The following is a 21,471-nucleotide window of genomic DNA, read 5'->3' as shown; positions in this document are numbered from 1 at the left end:
AGGACCTCATAGAAGAAATGGTTGTAGGGGATAATCTTGGTTTAAGTGATCATGAGCTAATTCAGTTCAAAGTGAACGGAAGCATTAACAAAAATAAATCTGCACTAGGGTTTTTGATTTCAAAAGGCTGACTTTCAAAAATTAAGGAAATTAGTTAGGGAAGTGGATTGGACTGAAGAATTTATGGTTTTAAAGGTAGAGGAGTCCTGGGATTACTTTAAATCAAAGCTGCAGAAGCTATCGGAAGCCTGTATCCCAAGAAAGGGGAAAAAATTCATAGGCAGGAGTTGTAGACCAAGATGGATGAGCAAGCATCTTAGAGAAGTGATTAAGAAGAAGCAGAAAGCATACAGGGAGTGGAAGATGGGAGGGATCAGCAAGGAAAGCTACCTTATTGAGGTCAGAACACGTAGAGATAAAGTGAGACAGGTTAAAAGTCAAGTAGAGTTGGACCTTGCAAAGGGAATTAAAACCAATAGTAAAAGGTTCTATAGCCATATATATAAGAAGAAAACTAAGAAAGAAGAAGTGGGGCCACCAAACACTGAGGATGGAGTGGAGGTTAAAGATAATCTAGGCATGGCCCAATATCTAAACAAATACTTTGCCTCAGTCTTTAATAAGGCTAAAGAGGATCTTGGGGATAATGATAGCATGACAAATGGGAATGAGGATATGGAGGTAGATATTACCATATCTGAGGTAGAAGTGAAACTCAAACAGCTTAATGGGACTAAATCAGGGGGCGCAGATAATCTTCATCCAAGAATATTAAAGGAATTGGCACCTGAAATTGCAAGCCCATTAGCAAGAATTTTTAATGAATCTGTAAACTCAGGAGTTGTACCGAATGATTGGAGAACTGCTAATATAGTTCCTATTTTTAAGAAAGGAAAAAAAAGTGATCCGGGTAACTAGAGGCCAGTTAGTTTGACATCTGTAGTATGCAAGGTCCTGGAAAAAATTTTGAAGGAGAAATTAGTTAAGGACATTGAAGTCAATGGTAAATGGGACAAAATACAACATGGTTTTACAAAAGGTAGATCGTGCCAAACCAATCTGATCTTCTTTGAGAAAGTAACAGATTTTTTAGACAAAGGAAACGCAGTGGATCTAATTTACCTAGATTTCAGTAAGGCGTTTGATACCATGCCACATGGGGAATTATTAAATTTGAAAAGATATGAACATCAAAAGATGGATAAGGAATTGGTTAAAGGGGAGACTACAACGGGTCCTACTGAAAGGCAAACTGTCAGGCTGGAGGGAGGTTACCAGTGGAGTTCCTCAGGAATCAGTTTTGGGACCCATCTTTTTATTACTGACCTTGGCACAAAAAGTGGGAGTGTGCTAATAAAGTTTGCAGATACAAACCTGGGAGGTATTGCCAATTCAGAGAAGGATCGGGATGTTATACAGGAGGATCTGGATAACCTTGAAAACTGGAGTAATAGTAATAGGATGACATTTAATAGTGAGAAAGTGTAAGGTTATGCATTTAGGGATTAATAACATGAATTTTAGTTATAAGTTGGGGACACATCAATTAGAAGTAACGGAAGAGGAGAAGGACCTGAAATATTGGTTGATCATAGGATGACTATGAGATGCCAATGTGATATGGCTGTGAAAAAAGCTAATGCGGTTTTGGGATGCATCAGGAGAGGTATTTCTAGTAGGGATAAGGAGGTTTTAGTACCATTATACAAGGCACTAGTGAGACCTCACCTGGAATACTGTGTGCAGTTCTGGTCTCCCATTTTTAAAAAGGATGAATTCAAACTGGAGCAGGTACAGAGAAGGGCTACTAGGATGATCCGAGGAATGGAAAACTTGTCTTTTGAAAGGAGACTCAAGGAGCTTGGCTTGTTTAGCCTAACTAAAAGAAGGTTGAGGGGAGATATGATTGCTCTCTATAAATATATCAGAGGGATAAATACAGGAGAGGGAGAGGAATTATTTCAGCTCAGCACCAATGTGGACACAAGAACAAATGGGTATAAACTGGCCACCAGGAAGTTTAGAGTTGAAATCAGACGAAGGTTTTTAACCATCAGAGGAGTGAAGTTTTGGAATAGCCTTCCAAGGGAAGCAGTGTGGGCAAAAGACCTATCTGGCTTTAAGATTCTACTCAATAAGTTTATGGAGGAGATGGTATGATAGGATAATGTGATTTTGGTAATTTATTGATCTTTAAATATTCTGGGTAAATAGGACTAATCCCCTGAGATGGGATCTGAGTTACCCAGGAAAGAATTTTCTGTAGTATCTGGCTGGTGAATCTTGCCCATATGCTCAGAGTTTAGCTGATCGCCATATTTGGGGTCAGGAAGGAATTTTCCTCCAGCGCAGTTTGGAAGAGGCCCTGGAGGTTTTTTGCCTTCCTCTGTAGCATGGGACAAGTCACTTGAGGGAGGCTTCTCTGCTCCTTGAAGTCTTTAAACCACGATTTGAGGACTTCAATAGCTCAGACATGGGTGAGGTTTTTCATAGGAGTGGGTGGGTGAGATTCTGTAGCCTGCGTTGTGCAGGAGGTCGGACTAGATGATCAGAATGGTCCCTTCTGACCTTGGTATCTATGAATCTAAATAATAAGCCTACGAGAGAAATCAACAGCAGTTGCATCCGATGAAGTGAGGTGTAGCTCACGAAAGCTTATACTCAAATAAATTTGTTAGTCTCTAAGGTGCCACAAGTACTCCTTTTCTTTTTGCGAATACAGACTAACATGCTGCCACTCTGAAGCAGGAAGATAGTATGAGTATTGCTCTGAGTACCTGCGACCAAAAAAGGTTGGCCTATTGCTCAGTCGGACCACTCTACCCAGTTAAAGATACCATTTTCAGAATAAAAAGCTTTGGATACAGGTGCTATTCTACCACAAGGATGGAGTTAGTACAAGTAAACCTGCTAGGGAATTTCTTCCCCTAAGTGGCTTGGTTTTACTAGCTAGAAGATACATGGCCCATCAAGCACTTTTCTGTTGCTTGGCTTGGCCTCCTCTTTAAAAGATTACAACTCCCACTACTTTGGAACGCCATGCTGACGGATGTGCAGCATGATACTTCTTTGGTGCCATATCAATTTTTGCAGAATCGGAGCTTTCATTAAACCAAAAATTCTGCTTCTAGTCTTAATACTTAGGTTAAAGGTTTTCCTTTGCAACCACCAAATTGCCTGCTAGAGATCCTTTCCACCCACAGGTTTCAGAGTAGCAGCCGTGTGAGTCTGTATTCGCAAAAAAGGAGTACGTGTGGTACTTTAGAGACTAACAAATTTATCTGAGCATAAGCTTTCGTGAGCGACAGCTCACTTCATCGGATGCATTCGGTGGAAAATACAGTGGGGAGATTTATATACACGCACAGAGAAAATGAAACAAAGGGTTTTATTATACACTGTAAGGAGAGTGATCACTTAAGATGAGCTATTACCAGCAGGAAGGAGGGGGTAAAAGGAGGAAAACCTTTTGTGGTGATAATCAAGGTGGGCCATTTCCAGCAGTTAACAAGAATGTCCTACTTCCTCAGACATTCTTGTTAACTTCTGGAAATGGCCCACCTTGATTATCACCACAAAAGGTTTTCCTCCTTTTCCCCCTTCCTTTCTGCTGGTAATAGCTCATCTTAAGTGATCACTCTCCTTACAGTGTGTATGATGAAACCCATTGTTTCATGTTCTGTGTGTGTGTGTGTGTGTGTGTGTAAATCTCCCCACTGTATTTTCCACCAAATGCATCCGATGAAGTGAGCTGTAGCTCACAAAAGCTTATGCTCAAATAAATTTGTTAGTCTAAGGTGCCACAAGTACTCCTTTTCTTTTGTATTAAATGGTAAAATCTCAACAGCCCTAAGTTTAAGCGAACAGGATACATCTGTTTACAAACCCTGATGCTACAGCAGTAATTTTCTGATGTGAAAGAGTTACTTTGTGAGCATTACAGCAAGCTTGACAGAAATGAGACCATTAATGGGGGAGGAGACCATGGGAGGGATAAACATTTGGAACTAGGTGTAAAGAATGGAATGAAAGCTACTCATAATTGGAGAGCAGGGCTCAAAGGGGGAAAGTTGGCTGTGTTTGAAAGTCATTAAAGAACCATAATGAGAGTCTGGGGGAAAAATTACCCTTAGGCGGGCTTGTGAAGATATTTCATGTTTAATACATCTGAAAAGAATGCATATACAAAGAACTTAGACATGAAAAAGCATTGGTTCAACATTAATGAGTCTACAAGAATTAGGAATTTGGGAAGACATAGGATTCTCCATGTATTAAAAAAATTTGAATCTGCAAGCCAAAATATAGTTTTGGTAAAATCCCTATTAACACTGGAGTCTAAAGATCTCATATATGATCCTTATTAGACTGGAACCCACCTTACGGGCTTTAGGGTTACTTACATGCACAATACAGATAAAGGGGATTCCCTTAACTGGTCCCTATAGTGCCACACCGGACACTAGACATCCCTCCCCTGCAGTTCTTTCCTACTGAAGCAGGTCTTTTTTCCACCCCTCCTAAAAGGAGGTTGAACTGTTCTGCAGGATATACACCCACTAGCACCACTTCCCCAACTCACCTTAATACATCCCAGGCTCTTTAGAAGTGTCCTAGCAACACCATACTGGCAATTTGTAAGCCTGCCCGTACCAAGCAATTCAGTGATTGAGAGAAGTATGTGATTTTTTGGGTTTTTTTTCTTGTTAAAAACCAACTATAAGTTGGGTGTGCTTAAAAAGGTGCCATTATTTCTTCACATTTGATGAAAGCCTGTAATGTCAAGTTTGAGGGAAAAAATGACCTATTCCTCACCTCCACTGCCAATAAACTAATTTTCTTAAATACAAGTTGGTGGCGCATCCGCAGAGAAAGGAACAATTCACCTCCCATTTCAAAGGTTTCATAACTTAAAAGGACAGGGTAGGCATTTCTGACCTGCTCAGAGGAAAGTGACTGGGAGAGGTAACAAGGCAACTTTTAGAGAAGGAGCACCAGCTTGGGACATCTTAATTTCAGTCCTCAAAACTGAGTCAGAAACATGCTCATACCCAGGCTGCCTGCTGATTACAGAATATAGCCCCAGAAGGTCAATGAATCAGAGTCTTGCCAGCTTGGGACAAGATTTCAGTAACACAGCCTAGAATTAGTCTGTTACAGAGAAAGTCAACACAAGCATGCCTGGATTTTAAACAAAAATTAGAAACAGTAAACAAAATAAAAAACTAGTAATGATCAGTATTTTCTGATACACAATTACTCAAAATTAACTAGTCTTTAACTGAATTGGGAAGGGCACTGGGAACGAACACTAACATTCTCAACTCGCACAGGGAGAGTGTGGGAGTGCAGGGCATTTGTCATTATTGCAAAAACAAATTTTATAATTTGTATCTTTAGTTTGATTTAAACATTGCTTTTAGTATGACATCAAACATCAGCTTTGCAGAGGGGCTGTGGAGGGATGCTCATAGCAGCACACACCTGCGACTCTTCTTCGGCTCCGGAGGCTCCAGGGCAGCCAATATCGCCTCGTCAAATACATTCTTTAGGCCTTTCTGAAAAGGGGCAAAGAGAAAAAGGGGCGGTCTCATTTTCTGGGTTGTTATAAAAAAACAAAAAATAAAACCAAGGCAAAATTAAACCCCAATAATGGTGAATAAAATATTGAGATCTACAATTTCCAGAAAGTCATTTTGCTTAACTTGGCTTTGTCCAAATTGTGTTGCTGTACTGAGCAGTTCTTTAGAAGTGTATTTGATATTCAGAATAGTACAGTAGTCGTTTGAAACCATTTTCTGCAGACCAGCGTATTTCATAAGAAGCAAAACAAATACAGAAGTAATTGCCTCAATCAATGGGGTTTTATGATTGGTTTGCTGGTAACAAATTTCACATGCTAATGACAAAGCAGAAAGTACTGCATTCAGATGAAACAGCTGGATCTGGAACACAGAATAGTAATGATTCCAGAACATGTTGCAGTGACACCTGTGTTATACAGGCGGCAAGCATGCAAAGATGGATTGCAGTCTGGTATATTTCAATCAAGCTTCTGTTCCCCACACCAAATGTTTAGCAGTAGCCAGGTAGATTTCAGAAGCTGTGCATGGTATCCATAAGAGAATTCAAATGGGAGAATTACAAAATGGGTACTATAACTTGTATAAATGTTAAATTGAAGCCAGTGAATGCAAACAGAAATAAAGCTTCAGTAGTCATTTATACAAACTGCAATTTTTAATTCCAAAATTTAAACTACAATTGAAGTTTTTCCCCTTAAGACAAAAATCAGAAGCATGAAATTAAAAGGCAAACTTTACATGTTACATTAACAAGCTTTAAGAATCAATTATTAAAATGAAGAGATCTACTGGTGTTAGTGAAAGCAAGAATTTAACATCTTTGTAAAGCAGTAGCAGATACATTGATATTTCCTTCCCTCGAGGACTGACAAATACTCCACTATAGCACAGACAGCCAAAGCAATAGCAACAGAAAGTCTCACTGCACAAAGGAGAACCAGAAAATCCTTCACATTACACCATTACTTGCAGGTCACTTTCATGTATGTTTATCATGCAAATACAGTTAACAATAGACTCAAGTAGAAAATGAAGTGTGCATTTTTTTTCCAGTTGGAGCTCAGGAAGATTAAACATGTCTTTATTCCTTCTTGATGAGGGTTTTTTTGTTGTTGTTCAGTTTTTAAATGACACACCCAGGCCTTTCCCCCCAATAGCCTAAATTGTAAAGTTATCAACATCTGGCAACTCAAGCAGCAAAGAGTTAAAGTCCAGTTCATGTTCCACAGTCACAAATGTTTTACTAAGGAACTGTATATGTTGTTTTCAGTCCAAAAGCTAATACAGAGGTTGCTCTAAGATGTTAAGCAGAGACACGGAAGCTTTCAATCAGGATGGTTTTATTCATTTTTAATCAAGTTTCTACAGTAGTGGGACAGAAGAAGCAGCAGCAAGAGGGGAAGGAGAAAACAGTTTAGAATATACAGCACTTCCTTTTGGGCTGAGTTTCCGGAGGCTCGAGGGCAGCTAGGATAGCCTCATCAAACACATTCTTCAGACCTCTCTACAAGACAGAGGGGAGGAGAAAAAACAGCAGCCAGGTTAGAGGATTAGAGAAAAACAAGCAGATAAAGAGCATTCAGGATAAGTTGGGCTGAATTCACAGAAGCAGCAAGCAGTTTTACTTTGTTGTAACAAAGTAGATCCTGGTGAAAATAATTCACCATTTAGATGATTAGGAGATCAAACAAGACAGAAGTGTACAGAAAGCCAACAACTGGATGAAACACGTACACCCATAAGGACAAACATAGCAGAGGTTAGTGAGAATACTGGTGTCTTAACAGAATCATTGCTGCAACCTATCTGAACTATTAGACTGAACATTCCCAATGAGTTTTACATACAAACAAAAGTAGCTTGTCCCATGTGGCTGTGATGGAAGGTCAGGTACATCTCTTTCCTATCCATATTAGGTACGTTAGCATTTTAGGTATGTGAAGTTTCAAACTTGTGCTGATGTTCCCCACTTACTGCAGAAGCAGTTAGTCCAGTAATTTCAAGGTACCACTTAAAACTGCTATGTGAATTCAGCCCCTGAAAACTGAAGAATTCCAACACAGACTGTTGGGCACGTTCATGCTGGGACGGAAGCAGAACTTGTGCTTGATAAACCACTCTTCCAATGTAAGGGCTCAGTCATTTAACATAAGGCAATGCCTTATCAGTGCTATTATTTTGACATGTAGAGAGCAAACTATAGAAATGGTATATTCCAGTTAGTCAACTATGTTGTTACTAAAGCAAGTATTATAACCACTCAAGTTACAGGGAGACAGAAAAACGATGTTAGAATTGGAATGCTTCTTTGACACTATGGAATCCAACATCAAGCAAGCAGTCAAAAGCTTTAAGAAGTCTGCAAGGGATACACCTGAGCACAAAGCATGCATTTGAGCTCAGCAGTTCTCAAACTTCATTGCACCATGACCTCCTTCTGACAATGAAATTACTACATGACCACGGGGAGGGAGGGGCAAGGAGATAGCCCCACCACCCTGGAAGGAGGGGGGCTCCTTGGGCTTCAGCCCTGGGCCCCAGCAAATCTAATGCTGGCCCTGGTGATCCCATTAAAATGGGGTACTGAACCACAGTTTGAGAACCGCTGCATCAGCTCTACAGAAACAAGAATTCTACAATATATTCTCACTGCCATACAATTCTAAGTTACACGTGGGCACCAGAAGAGAAACATTGCTCAGTTTATACTAATTGGATTTGCTAACTTTACTGTCATGAGTGTGACCTGCAGAAATTCAGAGAAAGAGGTTTCCAGGATAAGAAACAAAAGGTAAAACTCATTCCTCAGAGACTACCATCTGTGCATAGGGAGGAAGTTCAGTCACCCAAGTTGAAAAGCATTTCTCCCCCACTGATTTGATTGGGAAAAGCACTCAGCTTTGAATATTGGTTTTAGGAAAAGCTTTAGTGTAGGTTTTTAGATGCGTGTATATGGGAATATATCTAGTTGTGCTTTAGAGTTTGCAGAGGACACAAACTGGGGAAGCAGTAAATAACGAAGGGGACTGGTCACTGACTCGGTGATATGGATCACTTCATAAAATGGGCACAAGCAAATTACAACAGAGGTGGGCAAACTACGGCCCCGTGGGCCACATCCAGCCCGCAGCACCCTCCTGCCAAGCCCCTGAGCTCCTGGCCTGGGAGGCTAGTCCCCGTCCCCTCCCCCACAGCCTCAGCACACCACGCCACCGGCACAACGCTCTGGGCAGCCAGGCAGCGCAGTTGCAGAGCCACTGCCTGACCCAGTGCTCTGGGCAGCACAGCTGTAGAGCAACGGTGACTGACGGCGCAAGGCAGCGCAGGGACAGAGGGGGGTGAATAGAGGGGCAGGGGAGTTAGATGGGGCAGGAGTCCCAGGGGAGCCATCAGGGGGGCGGGATGGGGGGGGGGGTTGGATAGGAGGCAGGGGCCGGGCCACACCTGGCTGTTTGGGAAGACACAGCCTCCCCTAACCAGCCTTCCATACAATTTTGGAAACCCTATGTGGCCTTCAGGCCAAAAAGTTTGCCCGCCCCAATCTAAAAACAAAGACTATAGGCCGTACTCACAGAACAGGAGACTATCTTGAGCAGCAGTGACTCTAAAAAAAATGTGGGGGTCTTGGTGGATAATTAGCCCAACACGAGCTCCCAGTGTGACTGTGTTTAAGAGAGCTAATGCAACCCTGGGATGCATGAACAGGGGTATCTTGAGTAGGAGTAGAGAGGTTATTTTATCTGTTTTATTTTATGTGGCAATGGTGCAACTACTGGTAGAATATTTTGTCCAGTTCTGGTGCCCACAGTACAAGAAAGATGTTGATAAAGAAGGTGCAGAGAAGAGCCACAAAAATGAATAAAGGATTAGAAAATATGCTTTACTATGACAGACTCAAGGAGGTCAATCTAATTATCTTAAAGAGAAGGTTAAGGGGTGACTTGATTGTCTGTAAGTACCTACCTGAGGAACAAATATGTAATAATGTGCTCTTCAATTTAGCAGAGAAAGACCTTAGAATCCATTAAAGAAGAGTTGCCTTTTGGGAGAAAAAATCACCTCTAGCTGAAAATTTTTAAGCCTATTATTGTTACAGGTAACATCTAAGATTGTTACAACTGAAAGATGACTGGAAAAAAGTGTTTCTCCTCTATGCTTCATACATATGTCAAACATTTTGTGTAAAATAGTTTTCATTTCTTACAGAAAGGAAGAGTTTCTCCTTTTGTTTCTGTGGATCTTTCAAAAACACCAAACAGAGGAGAGAGAAAAAAAATTGAAAAGCCAAGTGACTAACCTCACAAGGGCAGATACGGAACTACTTTGAAAATAGATTTCAAATCAAGGGGGTCTTTGACATGGAGAAAAAAGGTAATCCATTAAGAGCCTTGCTTGAAATCCTTATTCAAAACATGACTCAGACTGAATATGGATGTGTCAAGATGGTCAGTTAACAATGCTGAAGTCTGACTTAGTAGGGAAAGAGGAAGACAACCAGTTTAAAAAACAAAACAAAAAAAAAAAAGATTAGGCTGTAAAAGTGATATACTGAGGAGACAACAGACCAAAAGCAGGTTAAGTAGCTCTTCATAGTCACAAACACCTACTTTTTAAGGCACGGAAAGAAAGAAGAAAGAAGAAAGAAAGCTATAGGTTTTTCAGCAACATACAATTAGCATCCAAGCAGCTCACAACCCTCTTATGACATAGGGAAGTATTACACACCTTTTACAGATGGATTGAGGTGCTGATTTACCAAAGGAAGTCTATTAGCAGAGCTAGGAACAGTCTTAACCACAATATTACCCTTCCTCTCAAATCAGGAGAGAGGCCCATGAATTTACCCTGAACCTCCTATGTGAAACTCTGTCACTGAATCTCCAGTGCTGTACAACAGAGACTCATCCAGTCAACACAAGGTGTGTACCAGATAGGTGCATGTTTATCTTCACATCAAAGTCCCAGAACTTATCTGCCTATGATTCACTATTACTTTGACGTAAACACTGGAGCTTGAAATTTATTTTTCCCCTCAAAAGACTAAATCCCATCCATCAAGCGTTGTGTCTGTCTGCCACATGGAAGCAACTCCACCAGGTTTCCCAATCACTTGCCTGTCACTAGCCATGACACTGCCAGCAGTGGAGAAGCACTTTACATATAGAATCCATTGCAAAGGGAAACCAACAAGGTCCATACAATTCTGGTCCGTTTCCCTGATGCCAGATTTGATGAGTTTCCCTAGAAGGAAGAAGAGAGACTAATCCTACCCAGGGAAAGTCAGGTTCCTTTTACATTTAGCTCACATACAATAGATCAGCAGGTGGAAGCTAAACTAGGAACTTTAGCTTCCTCTGCAGGCTTCTGGGTGTATAAGTTTTTGTTCAGTGGTTGTGGCTGATTTAGTTAAAAAAATAAAGATACAGTAGCAAATTAAAAAACAGGGAATTAAAAAGATGAAGAGAATAAAAAATTGGTGGACCTACAATTTTTTCCATTAAGAATTACTGGGCAAGTTTAGAGATGCACAACAAAAGTATATTTGGGTCATACAAAAGACCACAAGTAAACAGTTTGTTTACTCCAGCTAACCACCAACAGTAATTTTGGTAAACAAGGTATTAGTACTCAGGGGATCATTTATATTTAAGAGCTATTTATCCATCCCCTTTTCCCACAGCCCTGGAAAAACCACTAACTACTCTATTTAATATTAAAGGAGTAGACAGTAGAACAGCAGCAATCCATGGACACAAGAGGTGAGGCATGAAAGGCATCTTAACCCATTGATGGGAATGTCACAACACAATACCACCATCTTGCTCTTATATAGCGCTTCTCATCCATGGATCTCAAAGTGCTTTACATGAGGTCAATCACATTATCCTTATTTTAAATGATGGGGGAAAAAATGACTTGCCCACCATCATCCAGCAGGCCACTGACAGAGCCAGGAACAGAACTCAGCCCTTCCAGGCCAGTGCTCTATTCATTAGCCAACACCGCTTTATACTGGTCATGAATTTTAAATCTCATATTGGATAGCAGTAAAATTACCAGTGGATCCAATGTGCATGCATTTGGGACTCCCAAGTAAAGACCTGCTTGCTTTCATCTTCAGACATCATCAAGATGTGCATTAGTTCAATTTTGGAAGAGAATGGAGTCCCCGAGGAAAAAAAGCTTCCAGATGGTCTGAGATAAAGTTAGTTTCTTACAAATTGAACTACTATTTCTAGAATATATGGAAAGCAAGAAACAGAGCCCCAGGAAATATGGAAATTTCTCCTCCTGCAAAATTTTGAGTATGTAGTTTCTATTTCAATATCTGGAAGTAACTGACGGATGCTGAATTTCTGATACTGAATGAGTTCTTACTCCAACAACCATCAGTGCTGCATGCAATTTAAAACACAATGATCTTATCTTGCATTTGCTCAAAGCCTGCAAAAAAAGTAAGTAAAAGAACTGAAGTCCATGCCATGGATTACTGGGGGAGTTGCCTCTAATTTCACTGCCATGGGTAAGAAAGTCCCTGGACACACTGTTCAGCAAGAATGTACCAGAACCTGGTTAGCAGCATGTGTACAGTTGTAAACAGGGTGGAATGATTCAAATCACAGATTTAAATCAATTTAAAATCAGCAAACAGAAAACCTGGATTTAAATCTTCCTGGGAAACAGTGACTCTGGGGGTTGTGGTGAATAATCAGCTAAACATGGAACTGCCAATGTGACACTGTGGCCAAGAGCCAAAGTGATCCTGGGATGCATAAATAGGGGAATCTTGAGGAGGAGCACAGAGATTTTACCTCTGTATTTGACACTGGAGCAACCACTGCTGGAATACAGTGTCCAGTTTTGGTACCTACAATTCAAGGAGGATGTTGATAAATTGGAGAGAGTTCAGACAAGTGCCACGAAAATGATTAAAGGATTAGAAAACATGCCTGACAGTGACTGAGCTCCGAGTCTATCTACTTAGCTTAAACTAAGAGAAGGTTAAGGGGTGCCTTGCTTACAGTTTGTAAGCACCTACACAGGGAACAAATGTTTAATAATGGGCTCTTCAATCTAGCAGAAAAAGGTATAACATGATCCAAAGGCTGGAAGTTGAAGTTAAACAATTACGGCATTTTTTTCCAATGAGGGTAATTAAAAACATTGGAACAATTTACAGAGGGTCAAGGTGGATTCTCCATCACTGAATTTTTAAATAAAGGTTGGTTGTTTTCCTCAAACATCTGCTCTAGGAATTATTTTGGAGGTGTTTATGACTTGCATTATACAGGAGGTCTGATTAGATGATCATAATGTTCCCTTCTGGCCTTGAAATCTGTGAACAACAAATTTGGAGTTGAGGCAAGATTTACAGAATACAGGAAACTGAAGTAAGGCTTCATACTCCAGATACTGGGCCAAGACAATGCATGGAACTGAGAAAAGCATGACATTTTGTATCTCATATCTTTCTACAGTTCCCCACGCATGTAAGGCAGGGACATAAGCCAACTCTCAATTTTCAGCTGTCTGTGTATTAAAGTCAGATTAGTAATATTTTAACAATTATGTTATTAAGAGCAAGCATGCCAAGATTTTAAATTACTAGGGTCTATGTAATAAAAGAAGCTGACCTACTCTCTAAGACCTCCAGAGGATTTCCAATTTCATTGGCCTTAAATCACCACTGGCTTTAAAGTTAAACATGTTGGAGTTTATTTTTTTTTTTTTAAATAAACAGCCACCACCGTTTATCTCCATTTCTGTGGATGTGTGTAATGTCTTAGGGTTGACATTTCATTGTTAGTTGGTGACACATTAGATTTCTGGTGGGAGGCAGACATAAGAAACAGCTCACCATAGGCTGCACAGGAAGGGAAAGACTTTCAAGACTACTATAAGGTTATTAGCCTGGCGGGGTGGGGGGGGCCATGTTAATTTAACCTTCTTTAAACAGCAGAAAACTGACATTGGCCAAAAAGTATCTGCTTTCCCCGATGATAAACTTAATCCTGTGTCCTAACCCACAAACCATCCAGATCACAGCTTCCTATTTAAATGTGCTCTTTAAATAATTAACACTACACTGCAGTTCCTCCAACACAGAACAAACCCAGGCATAAGATCCCTCTTCTAACCACACAATTCCCCATCTCCCTCTAGTTAGACTGCTTACTCTCCATGCTAGGATTTTCTTTGTGCCACTTCTAATCCCTCATTCCTCAGAAACTTCCTTTCTGCTCAGCCATTTTGCATCCATACCAGCAGAAAGAGCACTTTCACCTTTTAACATGTCCTATTTACCTATACTCCACAGCTGTGAAGGAGGAAAAAAAATGAGCAGTGAACACAAGTATGAGAGATGGTTAGTGGACGATTCTCACCTGTGTAAGTGCAGAACACTCCACATATTTGACAGCCTTCAGGTCCCGGGCCAGTTTTTCAGCAGTCTCTGGAGTTATGGGCTTCTGCTTGTTCTTGGCAAGCTTCTCAATTGTTGAGGGATCATCTCTGAGATCAATTTGGGTCCCAACAAGCAGGAAAGGGGTTTTTGGACAATGGTGAGTAATTTCAGGTACCCACTAAAGGGGACAAAGAACGTATTGTTACTATTCAAGTTCATGAGGCAATATCATTTGAAATTGCGTAAAGCATTGCTACAGTTCCAGCTTTGGGTAGAAAGATATGACAAACCTTTTCTTTCACATTTTCAAATGAAGAGGGAGAAACCACTGAAAAACAAACCAGAAACACATCGGTCTGTGGATAGCTGAGGGGTCGCAATCTGTCATAATCTTCCTGTCCTAGAAAAAAGAAAAACAGCAGCTTTAAAAGGGGAGCCTTCAGAAGCCTCTCCTAGAGAAGGATTCTTTTAGTCAAATTACAAATGTTTATAGGATGTATTGGTGAAGAGTTGCATATCCAATTTGTATTCCAATAAAAAGACATTTTGCTTAACCTTAACCATTAGAGAATACCACCTCCCACTCCCACATAACGGGGCAGAAATCTATTTATGTCATGTATGTTACATGGCAACCAAAAAACAACAATTTATAGAAAGCATGGTCTTCACACCCAGTTCAACACAGCACATCACCACTACACTCAGAAGGAAATACCCCATCAAAATTACCTTAACTCTGCCCTTTGAGTGATGCAAGCACAACATTTTCAAAAAAGAATCAGAGAATCCCCATATACAACTAAGTTTCAAATCATAAGTATTTCAAACTCTAGAATTCTTTACTCTTGATTGTACAGTTCTGCAAATTCTAGCTACAGCAGAGTCCACACACAAGAGGTGCTTAAATTTGATAACAGCATGCTGGAAGTCATCTTTGTTCATTAAAAAGTCTTGTGCCACCAACGCAAACTGTTCCCATGGAAAAAGCCTAAGCAAAAAATGAAGTTACAGAAATGATACAAAAAAAATGAAGCTAGGGTGGTGAGAAAAAGTTTTAATATCAGATGCAGATTACAGAATAAAGGCTTTATCAATTAAAGATAAAAGTGAAGCAGAGATGGAGACTATTTGATAATAGTGTTACAGAAACTACAGATTTAAGGGGGAGTAGTTAGGATTATGAAGGATCCAAATCATATGACAGCACCACCTTAAATGCCTTAAGGCGGCCCAAGAAGGGCCTGGATGATGATGTGATCTAAAGGGATGCCACAAGGCTCACTTCTTCAAGGCTATGAGATGGTTCCTCCCTCTTTGCAGGGCACAGTTAGATTTTGCCTAACTCAATAGTTAGGATTAAGTACCAAAGTGATCAACATCTCTGCCTTTGCTTTTTAGAAAGACAAGGTGGGTGAGGGAAGATTTTTTTGGTGAGAAGACACAGGTTGAGAAGTTCTTCTGTTGGTGAGAGACGCAGGTTTCCAAGCTACACAGAGATCTTCCTCAGGACTGGGAAAGGTGCTAAGAGTATCACAGCTAAATAGAATACATTCTCTCTGTTCAACCTTGTAACTACCTACACTAAACTAAGAAAACATTTAAGGTGAGGTGGCCCATTAACACCCCTTTAGTTGTAGGACAAAAAGGGAGGTTTAATGGGTTACAGATTGTTGTAATAAGCCATTAATCCAGAGTCTTTATTAAAAGTATTACTTTTAGTGTCTAGCAAAGTTACAAATTTAAGCTCCTAGGCTAGTCTTTTGAAAGCGTTGTGCAGATTTAAAGAAGGATTTTAAGAAACAGTCAAGTGAGGAAAGGTACTGGATTCACAGATTTAGAGAGCAGTCACCTGTTCATCTCTAGATAGCTGCAGCACAGACAAGCAGCAATGAATGCATCCTCAGCAAATCAGTTCTAATATGGAACTGCCTCTAGTGGCAAAAAAGAGTGGTTTCCAAGGCCCAATCAATATTGAATTACTGATATTTAAACAAGGACATCAGTTATAATGGGTTTTGTAACATGGACAAATAACGACTGCTATTTGATGTTAACTATTTTCTGTACAATTAACCTATCTTAGAGTTGAGCTGGTAAACAATTCCAGTCTCTCTCATTAACAACATGCAGTCAAAGACTTGCTCTACAAATTGTAAAATATTTATAGCATTAATGGCATCAACAAACTTTTCCCATAAACTGATCTAAATAAGAAGTCCTCATTTCCTTTCAGTGTTTCTAGTAATCCAGGTTTCAGAGTAGCAGCTGTGTTAGTCTGTATTTGCAAAAAGAAAAGGAGGACTTGTGGCACCTAAAGAGACTAAAATTTATTAGAGCATAAGCTTTCGTGAGCTACAGCTCACTTCATCAGATGCATTTGGTGGAAAAAACAAAGGGGAGATTGATATACACAGAGAGAACTTGAAACAATGGGTTTATCATACACACTAAGGAGAGTGATCACTTAAGATAAGCCATCACCAGCAGCGGGGAGGGGGGAAAGGAGGAAAACCTTTCATGGTGACAAGCAAGGTAGGCTATTTCCAGCAGTTAACAAGAATATCTGAGCAACAGTGGGGGGTTGGGTGGGGTGGGGTGGGATGGGAGAAACAACATGAGGAAATAGTTGTGTGTAGTGACTCATCCATTCCCAGTCTCTATTCAAGCCTAGAGTTAATTGTATCCAGTTTGCAAATTAATTCCAATTCAGCAGTCTCTCATTGGAGTCTGTTTTTGAAGCTTTTTTGCTGAAGGATAGCCACTCTTAGGTCTGTAATCGAGTGATCAGAGAGATTGAAGTGTTCTCCGACTGGTTTTTGAATGTTATAACTCTTGACGTCTGATTTGTGTCCATTCATTCTTTTACATAGAGACTGTCCAGTTTGACCAATGTACATGGCAGAGGGGCATTGTTGGCACAGGATGGCATATATCACATTGGTAGATGCGCAGGTGAACGAGCCTCTGATAGTGTGGCTGATGTGATTAGGCCCTATGATGGCGTCCCCTGAATAGATATGTGGACCGAGTTGGCAACGGGCTTTGTTGCAAGGATAGGTTCCTGGGTTGGTGGTTCCGTTGTGTGGTGTGTGGTTGCTGGTGACTATTTGCTTCAGATTGGGGGGCTGTCTGTAAGCAAGGACTGGCCTGTCTCCCAAGATCTGTGAAAGTGATGGGTCGTCCTTCAGAATAGGTTGTAGATCCTTGATGATGCGTTGGAGAGGTTTTAGTTGGGGGCTGAAGGTGATGGCTAGTGGTGTTCTGTTATTTTCTTTGTTGGGCCTGTCCTGTAGTAGGTGACTTCTGGGTACTCTTCTGGCTCTGTCAATCTGTTTCTTCACTTCAGCAGGTGGGTATTGTAGTTGTAAGAATGCATGATAGAGATCTTGTAGGTGTGTCTCTGTCTGAGGGGTTGGAGCAAATGCGGTTATAGCGTAGAGCTTGGCTGTAGACAATGGATCGTGTGGTATGATCTGGATGAAAGCTAGAGGCATGCAGGTAGGAATAGAGGTCAGTAAGTTTCCTATATAGGGTGGTGTTTATGTGACCATCGCTTATTAGCACCATAGTGTCCAGGAAGTGGATCTCTTGTGTGGACTGGTCCAGGCTGAGGTTGATGGTGGGATGGAAATTGTTGAAATCATGGTGGAGTTCCTCAAGGGCTTCTTTTCCATGGGTCCAGATGATGAAGATGTCATCAATGTAGCGCAAGTAGAGAGGGGCATTAGGAGACGAGAGCTGAGGAAGCGTTGTTCTAACCCACAGAGACCTTCCTACCAACACTACAAAAAGAAGGATTCTGGGTGGACTCCTCCTGAAGGTCGAAACAGCAGCCTGGACTTCTACATATAGAGTGCTTCCGCCGACGTGCACGAGCTGAAATTGTGGAAAAGCAGCATCACTTGCCCCATAACCTCAGCCTTGCAGAACACAATGCCATCCATAGCCTCAGAAACAACTGACATCATAATCAAAAAGGCTGACAAAGGAGGTGCTGTCGTCATCATGAATAGGTCGGAGTATGAACAAGAGGCTACTAGGCAGCTCTCCAACACCATTTTCTACAAGCCATTACCCTCTGATCCCACTGAGAGTTACCAAAAGAAACTACAGCATTTGCTCAAGAAACTCCCTGAAAAAGCACAAGAACAAATCCGCACAGACACACCCCTAGAACCCCGATCTGGGGTATTCTATCTGCTACCCAAGATCCATAAACCTGGAAATCCTGGACGCCCCATCATCTCAGGCATTGGCACCCTGACAGCAGGATTGTCTGGCTATGTAGACTCCCTCCTCAGGCCCTACGTTACCAGCACTCCCAGCTATCTTCGAGACACCACTAACTTCCTAAGGAAACTACAGTCCATTGGTGATCTTCCTAAAAACACCATCCTAGCCACTATGGATGTAGAAGCCTCTACACCAACATTCCACACAAAGATGGGCCACAAGCCGTCAGGAACAGTATCCCCGATAATGTCACGGCTAACCTGGTGGCTGAACTTTGTGACTTTGTCCTCACCCCTAACTATTTCACATTTGGGGACAATGTATACCTTCAAGTCAGCGGCACTGCGATGGGTACCCGCATGGCCCCACAGTATGCCAACGTTTTTATGGCTGACTTAGAACAACGCTTCCTTAGCTCTCATCTCCTAATGCCCCTACTCTACTTGCGCTACATTGATGACATCTTCATCGTCTGGACCCATGGAAAAGAAGCCCTTGAGGAATTCCACCATGATTTCAACAATTTCCATCCCACCATCAACCTCAGCCTGGACCAGTCCACACAAGAGATCCACTTCCTGGACACTACGGTGCTAATAAGCGATGGTCACATAACCACCCTATATCGGAAACCTACTGACTGCTATTCCTACCTACATGCCTCTAGCTTTCATCCAGATCATACCACACGATCCATTGTCTACAGCCAAGCTCTACGCTATAACTGCATTTGCTCCAACCCCTCAGACAGAGACAAACACCTACAAGATCTCTATCATGCATTCTTACAACTACTATACCCACCTGCTGAAGTGAAGAAACAGATTGACAGAGCCAGAAGAGTACCCAGAAGTCACCTACTACAGGACAGGCCCAACAAAGAAAATAACAGAACGCCACTAGCCATCACCTTCAGCCCCCAACTAAAACCTCTCCAACGCATCATCAAGGATCTACAACTTATTCTGAAGGACGACCCATCACTTTCACAGATCTTGGGAGACAGGCCAGTCCTTGCTTACAGACAGCCCTCCAATCTGAAGCAAATACTCACCAGCAATCACACACCACACAACAGAACCACTAACCCTGGAACCTATCCTTGCAACAAAGCCCGTTGCCAACTCTGTCCACATATCTATTCAGGGGACACCATCATAGGGCCTAATCACATCAGCCACACTATCAGAGGCTCATTCACCTGCGCATCTACCAATGTGATATATGCCATCATGTGCCAGCAATGCCCCTCTGCCATGTACATTGGTCAAACTGGACAGTCTCTACGTAAAAGAATGAATGGACACAAATCAGACGTCAAGAGTTATAACATTCAAAAACCAGTTGGAGAACACTTCAATCTCTCTGATCACTCGATTACAGACCTAAGAGTGGCTATCCTTCAGCAAAAAAGCTTCAAAAACAGACTCCAACGAGAGACTGCTGAATTGGAATTAATTTGCAAACTGGATATAATTAACTTAGGCTTGAATAGAGACTGGGAATGGATGAGTCATTACACACAACTATTTCCCCATGTTATTTCTCCCCCCCACCCCACCCCACCCCCCACTGTTCCTCAGATATTCTTGTTAACTGCTGGAAATAGCCTACCTTGCTTGTCACCATGAAAGGTTTTCCTCCTTTCCCCCCTCCCCGCTGCTGGTGATGGCTTATCTTAAGTGATCACTCTCCTTACAGTGTGTATGATAAACCCATTGTTTCATGTTCTCTGTGTGTGTATATAAATCTCTCCTCTGTTTTTTCCACCAAATGCATCCGATGAAGTGAGCTGTAGCTCACGAAAGCTTATGCTCTAATAAATGTAGTCTCTAAGGTGTCACAAGTACTCCTTTTCTATTCACCTCATAGTGACATAAAAATGCCCTAGTGGGTCAGACCAATGACCCATCTAGCTCAGTATCCTATTTTCCACAGCATCCAATGCCAGGCACTTCAGATGGAATGAACAAAACAGGCCATTCAGTGATCCATCCCCTGCTGTCCATTCCCAGCTTCTGTCTATCAGAGGCTTGGGACACCCAGAGTATGGGTTTGAATCCTTGACCGTCTTGGCTAATAGCCATTGATGGACCTATTCTTTTTTGAACCCAGTTAACACTTTTAGCCTCCACAACATTGAATTTCATCTTCCATTTTGTTAACCAGTCACCCAGTTTAGTGAGATCGCTTTGTAACTCTTCACTGTCTGATTTGGAATTAACTATCTTGAGTAATTTTATATCATCTGCAAATTTTGCCATCTCTCTGTTGACCCCTTTTTCCAGATCAAGAATTCTTTAGGCATTGGAATAGGGGCTAACAAAAGTTTTAAACAGTTTGAAAGTTGAACAAGAAGGGGATGGAATTTTTAGTCACTCTTGTATATAATATCACCGATTGTCCAGTCACCCTAGAGCATTTCAGTGTCGACCTTACACTAGAAATTGAGGTTAAAAAATTATTAAAATATAAAAGCTTTCTAGCCTTTATTCTCCATCAAAAACTGACAGACACCCAATTTATTTATTTGAAGGTCACCTTTAATGAACAATAATTCAAACATTGGGCATGTTATCCTGCCTATTTTGCTTCATGACAGATAAAGCCAGCACAACAGTTTGATGCCTAAACACAAGCAAATTTTTGACCTTACAAATTCAGGTTTTATCTAGGCCAGAAGACAGGCTACTAAAAAAATTAGTAAAATTACCGTACCACATGGACTTGAGAATGAAAGTTATGCAACAAATAGGAAGGAATTTTAGTCAGGATTTTTAAGAACTTTTAACAACTCTTATTTAACTTCAATGGCTAGCATTTTGAAAAGAACCCGCAGTTCAAGATTCAACACTCACAGCTCTCTAAGGATTTTGTTCAAATATCTTTCAGTCATCGCAGGGTTTACCTAGATCAAGATGAGTTTTGTTTTTAAACGTAACAGCTAACATTTTAGAACTCTAATATAGATATGACTTTGAAAATATATTAAAAATTTTAAAGATACACCATTTAACCTAGTTTATGCAAGCCCCCCAGAGATCCTCCAGAAAAAAAGTGAAGAATGCATTGACATCTCTGGGGAGTTTTAAGATTTAAAAAAGGCGGAAAAGAGTATAAAAGCCCATCAGGCTCTTTATTTTACATAAGATAAAGAAGGAAAAAGCTCAATTTTAAAAATGGGGTGTGTGTGTGGGTGTGCGCGCGCGCACGAACACACACACGCCCCACGTCACTTTTAAAAAA

At 41.0% G+C, this 21,471-nt stretch overlaps 1 protein-coding gene across 9 annotated transcripts in view; it reads right to left on the bottom strand.

The window, feature by feature from the left end:
* Nucleotides 1-4,139: 4,139 nt before the first annotated feature.
* The window catches only part of CDC42 (cell division cycle 42), a 49,846-nt gene continuing 32,514 nt past the window's right edge, over nucleotides 4,140-21,471 (bottom strand). For 8 of the 9 annotated variants that reach the window (XM_038376657.2, XM_038376658.1, XM_038376659.1 and 5 more), the window contains 3 exons: nucleotides 14,280-14,389; nucleotides 13,970-14,167; nucleotides 4,140-5,558 (listed from right to left, as the gene is read on the bottom strand). In XM_038376657.2, the coding sequence (XP_038232585.1) occupies nucleotides 5,469-5,558; nucleotides 13,970-14,167; nucleotides 14,280-14,389 (398 nt within the window). In that variant the 3' untranslated portion in view covers nucleotides 4,140-5,468. Of the gene's footprint in view, nucleotides 7,090-13,969; nucleotides 14,168-14,279; nucleotides 14,390-21,471 lie in introns of all 9 variants that reach the window. The other variant, XM_038376661.2, reaches the window with a different exon arrangement.

The sequence above is a fragment of the Dermochelys coriacea genome, chromosome 18 (assembly GCF_009764565.3).
Source record: "Dermochelys coriacea isolate rDerCor1 chromosome 18, rDerCor1.pri.v4, whole genome shotgun sequence".
NCBI lineage: Eukaryota > Metazoa > Chordata > Testudines > Dermochelyidae > Dermochelys > Dermochelys coriacea.
This window is presented reverse-complemented; position numbering and strand designations above follow the sequence as displayed.